This window comes from Macrobrachium nipponense, chromosome 19 (genome assembly GCF_015104395.2).
Source record: "Macrobrachium nipponense isolate FS-2020 chromosome 19, ASM1510439v2, whole genome shotgun sequence".
Taxonomy (NCBI): domain Eukaryota; kingdom Metazoa; phylum Arthropoda; class Malacostraca; order Decapoda; family Palaemonidae; genus Macrobrachium; species Macrobrachium nipponense.
In genome coordinates this window covers 74,947,950-74,955,449 of record NC_061088.1, presented here as the reverse complement: position 1 = coordinate 74,955,449, position 7,500 = coordinate 74,947,950, and the positions used below count along the sequence as shown (strand labels likewise).

General features: G+C 35.3%; 1 protein-coding gene across 1 annotated transcript in view; it reads right to left on the bottom strand.

The window, feature by feature from the left end:
• Positions 1-7,062: 7,062 nt before the first annotated feature.
• LOC135212075 (cilia- and flagella-associated protein 251-like) overlaps positions 7,063-7,500 on the bottom strand; it is a 32,936-nt gene continuing 32,498 nt past the window's right edge. The window contains exon 4 of the mRNA XM_064245433.1: positions 7,063-7,134. Coding sequence (XP_064101503.1) covers positions 7,063-7,134 — 72 coding nt within the window. The remainder of the gene's footprint in view (positions 7,135-7,500) is intronic.

The window sequence follows — 7,500 nt, the reverse complement described above, 5'->3', positions numbered from 1 at the left end:
TGTTTAGTACTGGTCCCCGGGGGTTAATTACAGTCGTCCGAATAAATATTACTTAAAATTCTTGTTCAAGAGGTAAAACTGCATAGAAAACCGTAACTGCCATAGTCTAGGCCGCCGCGGAATAGTACTGTAGATCTATCTTGGTACATTCACTGGGCCACGGTGCTGACCTTCCAAATTGCAAGGATCTCCGACTAAGCCTAACCGTTAAATGTTTTGCAAAGTGAGTGTGATTGGCAGTATATCTGTTTTTCTGTTTCACTGTGTTTTCTGTTGTTGTCGGCAATTTCGTATCCTCTGCTGTCGATATCGATTTATTAGCATTCATTAATGATTATTATGGTAATTACTGTAATGATTACGTTAATAAAGCATCGGATAGACCGATTAGCCAACTCAACCGTAGAATGGTCTCGTTGCCAAATAGACCGTCATCTATCGTTGTTGCGAATAGGATGAACCTCAATTTGCTTCAATATTTTCCTTTCAAGAAATCGATTATTTTAAAGTAAAGAAAAAAAGAAAAAAGAAGAAGAAGAAGAAGAAGTTTACGATTGTTGTAAAGAAAGTTCTAAATGGGCGTAGGTCTAAGCTAAGTCCGGCAACACTTGCAATAAAGAAAACGGGAGATAATTGTCGGACAAGGGTTGTTCATTTGAATATACTAACTTTCGTGTTTTTTAATGCATTCTCATTGTCGGTTACTGCGTTTATTGTACAGGGTGGGGCTTGGAAACTTCCCGATTTGAAAATTAAATCAAAACCTGTTCACACTTCACAATTCTTTATCCTTCTTTTATCCCTTTCACACAACATGGGAGGTTTACTTTTACACTGTTTTAAAGGCAATATCTTTACCAACAGAACGCCATCCGAACTGAAATAACCAACATGCTGGAGAGAGTAGACCAAAGCTTCCGAAATGGTCTGAATCAGTGTATCGACAATGAAGGTGGACATTTAAAAGATATTGTCTTTAAAACAGTGTAAGAGTAAATCTTCCATGTTGTGTGAAAGGGATAAAAGAAGGATAAAGAATTGTGAAGTGTGAACAGGTTTTTATTTAATTTTCAAATTGGGAAGTTTCCGCGCCCTACCCTGTACATTCGCTATTGCGAATCGTGCAGTCAGCTGTAATGCACAAAACATTTTTTTTTTCTTTATAGTTAAAGATTAATGAGACTCATAAGTCGTTATAGGGTATTTCAAATTTATGAGGTACCAAATATTAATAAGTCGTTTTGTGCATATATCATTTGTTGCCTGACTCCATGAAGGGAAAAATAAACTCAATATGTGTGAGCATGGGTGTGAGTATGTGTGTGTGTATGTGTGTGTATGTCTGTGTGCGCTCGTGCGTGCGCGCTCGGTAAACAGACGGCGCGTTCTTGCCCTAGACTAAGAGATCCACAGCCCACCTCACCGCTGTCATTGTTTTTTTGAGGACGTTCCCACGGAATCCTGGAACAATTCCAAAATACCCCCCTCTCTCTCTCTCTCTCTCTCTCTCTCTCTCTCTCTCTCGGAGAGAGGCTGATTTATTTACGTTTGCGGTGGAGGAGAAGGATTATCTGGAAGGAAATTGCCGTGAAATCAAAGGGCGAAGAAATAAACTTATTTGAAGAGTTGAGCAGTTCGCGGGAAAGGCGGTTCTTATCCCAGTGATAAAAACACATTCCTCGTGCTATTGACTTGAGTGGTTAAGAGAAAAGGCTGTTTATATATTTAGTTAAAACTTAATATTATAATGCCGGTTTTTTTCCGCGAATCATCCCATCGGGAGTTTGTCGTCTTTTTGAAAATTACCCCGCCGTTGTTCACCGTCGTATAATGGCGTTAGTACAACTACGGCTCGGGGGCGTCCCTTTGTTGTATTTCATGTGTGAATGTGTGGGTTCGTTGTGTTAGTGCGTGCGTGCGTGTGTCTGTGAAGTCGCTCGTGTTCCATTAACGCTCATCATACGGAGTTCTGTTTTTACTCCGCCACGCTTTCCCTTTTTTTCCTAGACCAATCAATCACCCATCTGAGACGAGACAAAGAACCGGGCGGTAAATGAAAGTCATTGTCGAGAGAGAGAGAGATGATATTCCATTTCCCCGAAAAGTTTTGCCGGATAATGAAGTGGCCCCGATATGCGGATTTAGCTGCTGGTGCTGGTTGTGATTTGTTTGTGGAAGGGGGACGGAGAATGTACCAGCTGCGAGTGTTTTATTAAAATGTGACGAATGCGACGACGCACCGGAATGAAAATAATTATAGGGTGTTCAGAGAAGGAGGAGTCTGCGGGTGAGATATATTGTCGCGTCTGGGAATTTGTAGAACGTTGGGAATCTCTTGTAATCTCTTTGTCCATATATATATATATACATACGAGTATATGTATATTGTACTTTGTTATGTATTGTATTGGATTGTATATATATATTACAGTATATATATACTTTATATTATTATATGTATAACTTGGTAATATATATATATATATATATATATATATATATATTATATTTTATATATATATATATAGGTCACAGCGAACATATTGGCAATATATATTAATCAAAAACCCTAGGCCTTTCATATATATATATATATATATATATATATATATATATATATATATATATATATAATAACTTGGTAATCGTACATTTGTGCCTTAATTATTCTTATAAAAAAGAATTATTATGTTTATAGACATAATGGTTGTTGAATGGTCCCATGTGTGGTCATGTATGTAGGCTATGTAGATACAAATTTATATATGAATAGTACATACAAATATATATACATATGTATATTATACGTATACATATTTTTATGTATCTATAAAGAAATTCATATCTAGATATCCTACATACATGACCACACATGGGACCATTCAACAACCATTATGTCTATTAACGTAATCATTCTTTTTTTATAAGATTTAAGTCACAAATGTATGATTACCAAGTTATTGCTATGGTACAGAGATTCAACGCCTACATATAAAAGTCTCAATTCACTGCTGAGTACTTTATTGGTTCCATTTAATGTTCTTCCTTCTGGGTATCCTATGGGTATTAAGGTTATTTGACCAGAACCAGTTTTCACCATAAAAGCCTATGATAATCTACAACGTTAGGAAAGTGCTATGATGTATTCTAACCTAACCTCCCCTGACCTGGCCTAACCTAGGAAACCCGTGGCCCATCTAGCCTGGAGCCCTTCTAAACCTTAACTGAAAAGTTTGGTACTGATATGTATAGGAAAACATTTAACCTACTTTATCCTGACCCTACTCAGGACACCTTAGCCTGCTTAACAGAGAGCCATTGTTAACTTTGACTGCAAAGTTTGGCACTGATGTTTACAGGAAAACATCTAACCTCCTCTAACCTGACCCAGCTTAGACACCTGTAACCTAACTAGCCGGGGACCTACTATGAGATTCAGGGTCTCTGTAACACGGTTTTTTGGACTTTGCTCCTTGTCAAAGCATCGGATGTAGCTGAAAGTTGGCATATGTATATTTTACAACCACACACAAATTATGTCAGCATTATCAATAACCTAAACCCGATAGTTTTGATTTTTATAGAGTAAAAATGAACTGGCCGACGCATGGCCAATGATTACGAGCCAAGAGTCGAAAAAACATTCATTACGTAAGCAAGGTAAACAATCACCTTATGACTAAATGTTGCCCCGCCCATCCACCAGACAGAAATGCTATACTGCCGCAACAGTATAGCAGTAATATACATGAGTTAAACGTTTAGACCAACTGTTGGGACCCTTGAGGATCATTTAGCACTTCTTACAACTACTCGAGAAATTAGTTTTTATAGCCAGAAGTTAATTTTTCTAATCCAACAATGTCCATGGTAGCCTTCAGTGTTATCCTGAATTATAACGAGGCGAAAGTGGGTGGAGCCTCATGAAGTCACCATTCTGACGATAATTATTGGTGAAGGTTTAAAGCCAATATACGGTACCGGCTATTTTTTTCAGTAAATAGGTAGATAGCCAATAAATAAAAATTGCTTGACATTGGATATAGCAGTTATCAAATCAAGCTTGTTCTACTATGTTTTTGATAATTACCAACTATTACCTACATCTTGTCAATCTGATTGTGACCTATAAAGTAGACTGTAATTTTTTCTTTGGAAACTTATTTTGGGAGTTAGACTAATAATCGAAGTGTTTTTGTATTTATTAACATATTTTGTTGGTTTGTTCATTATGACAATTATCAGTGGAGAGGTTCCAGAGTTCATAAAGGTGTACTGCTTTGCTTGTATTTAAATTTGTATGTCATTGTTGCCAGAGGTTTAGCCTTCGTTACGTATAGCCAATCATCCATCGAGAAAGAGGGAAGAAATGATGTCATAAGTTACGTAACGAGTGCGTTCGAAACCTTTTCTCTGAGTAAAGTTGGCCCGTCTTCAAAAAGGAAAAAAAGGTCACTTTTACATTATAAGTACCAAATTTATTCAACCTACGTAGTTCAGAATACACTCAAAATTTATGTGTTGATATAATATGTATTCTGAATAAGCGTTATATTTATGAAATGCATAGATCAAAAATGTTATTGCGAAAAAAAGCGTGTTACAGAGGCCTGAATCTCATAGTAGGTGCTGTACCTTTGTTGGTTGGGTTTCGCAACCTCATTCCTTCCATATGGCCAGACCATCACAAGCCACAGATATACACACCTTTTACCAATGATATCCTTATTTCCACTTTCTCTGTGTATCCCTACTTCTCTCTCCTTTCATTTCTCAGCCAATGCCTATCTGTATCTCAAACCTAAGCCTGTTTTTGTCCATTTTCTCCTTTGTAAACCATTGTCGTTTTCCAACACTCTCCTCCAATGTATCCTATCTATCTATCTGTATATATGTTTATCTGTCTGTCTAGCTAGTTCACGTTTTGCATCAACCAGTTAATGATTCAGCCATTCCTGTTTCTCCTTTCTTTGTTACAGCCATTAACTTTCTCTCCCATTTATTCTTCATTAACATACACCTAACAGGTACCCCCTCTCTCTCATTCATATATATATTATATAATATACACATATATATTAATATATATTATATATATATATATATATGTATATAATATAGATATATATATATATATATATATATATATGCAAATATATATAATTCTCTGTTCACTAAATACATATCAACATGGTGACAAACGCATCCCCGAAGGTATAGAAGAACTCAAAGGAAATATAACTCGAGAAAAATAAAAAAAATTTAAATAAAAAAAAGGTCTGGTATAACGAAATACTCCGGGGGAGGGTTGGGGTTGTGGGAGGAGGGAGACCAGCTTCGAAAAACGAAAATTCTCCAATGCATATTCATCAAAGTGTTCCTCATTTTACTTCAAATAACGTTGACCTAATATTATATAGAGAGAAAACCGAGTGAAATATTTCTTCTCTCGTATTTTGTATTAGAATGTATGTTTTGCATAGATGGCATGTTTGCATGCCTGTTTGTACTCGTATGGAGTAAGTTTGTTGTCGGAGTTACAGCAGATATAGGAGTGTATTTTCGGAAGAGGAGCGCATAGCTCAGGCGGATATAATATATATATATATATATATATATATATATATATATATATATATATATATGTGTGTGTGTGTGTGTGTGTGTGTGTGTGTGTGTGTGTATGTATATGTATAATAAGCGAATATCACAGGAAAATGATTGTCAGAAATCCAAGCGCTTTCATCTTTATTAAAGACATTGTAAAGACGAAAGCACTTGGATCTCTGACTATCATTTTCCTGTGGTATTCGCTTATTTAATGAAAGTCACGTTCATCTACTGTGATTTGTCAAGTATATATATAGATATATATATATATATATTATATATATATATATATATATATATATATATATATATATATATATATATAAATGAATAAGCCACGAAGGAAAGATGAACAACGGAGTTTCTGCAAGATCTTTCGACTCGACGTCCTTTACTTAGTTAGTCTGCTAAGTAAAGGACGTTGAGTCGAAAGATCTTAAAGAAACTCCGTTGTTTATCTTTCCTTCGTGGCTTATACCTTTATTTGTGGATTTATCACGTTCCAAACTTTCGTGAATTCAGTTACACACACACACACACACACACACACACACATATATATATATATATATATATATATATATATATATATATATATATATATATATATATATATACTATATGAATACATATATGTATATATATATATATATATATATATATTATACATATGTATAATATATATGTATACATATATAGATAAATGTATATATGTGTGTGCGTGTGGTTGTGTGTATATCGCTTCCCATCTTATTTTAAATCATCTCGAAAGCTGCCACCTTTAAATAATCCGCCAGCAAATTCGTCAAGTTCATGGATGAACTCTGTAATCAACAAAGAGCTTAAGTAATATTCTGCCTTCTGCTTTAAATTTCAATTTTTGGTCCTAAAAAATACCAGGTTATTTTTTCCGTTCTCTTATTTTAAATATATAAAATTCAACATGAAAATGTTGAATCGTGAGGTAAGAGTCTATTTGAGTCCATGAAACTATATTTTTAAAATCCTCGGAATTAGATTTCTCTCTCTCTCTCTCTCTCTCTCTCTCTCTCTCTCTCTCTCTCTCTCTCTCTCGTTTCATTGATGAACTGTGATATTTGCGTAATATTACGTTTCACATTTTTTTTTCTCATTGGATGCTTTTATACTGCTTTGTATTATGGACCAAAGGCAATTCTTTTACTGGCGCTGTTTCATAAAACACACGGAGCTTTGTAAACTGAGTTTTCTCTGTAATACTATGACATTACTCGGTTTAATTATAATGACGTAGAGGGAAGTGAGGACGGTGCTGTCGGTACACCACAAGTGGCGCACTGTAGGCATTACTAAAGGTTATTTGCAGCATCCCTTCGGCCTTTAGCTATAACCCCTTCCATTCATTTCACTGTACCTCCGTTCATATTCTCTTTCTTCCATCTCATTTTCTTGGACCCTCTTTTAGCATTTGCTTTATAGTGCAACTGCGAAGTTTTCCTCCTGGTTACTCTCAATTTCCCTCTCACCTCTGAAGGTACCACATACCTACATGAAATAGAGGTCAAAGGTGATAAGTAGTTCAAGGTTAGATAGATCATTCAATTAAGAACTCCCGGACGATCCTGTTAATGCTCTCGTAATTAACTTAAGAGAAAAACTTAACATGTTGCTATTTTCGTAATACCCTTAACTCAATCATCAACTCCGCAAACACCCTGTAAACATGATCATTAAATCAATACACTAAACTGATTTAGTAACTATCCTCAGGTGATTTTGACAAATGCGTCGCTGTCTGCGTAATCGTCAAAACGAGTCATTTTATCTTGATAAATTGATCACTTAAATGATGAAACAATACACACGAACTTCAAAGTGTTTTATCCTTTTGAAACTATGGACAGTCATTTG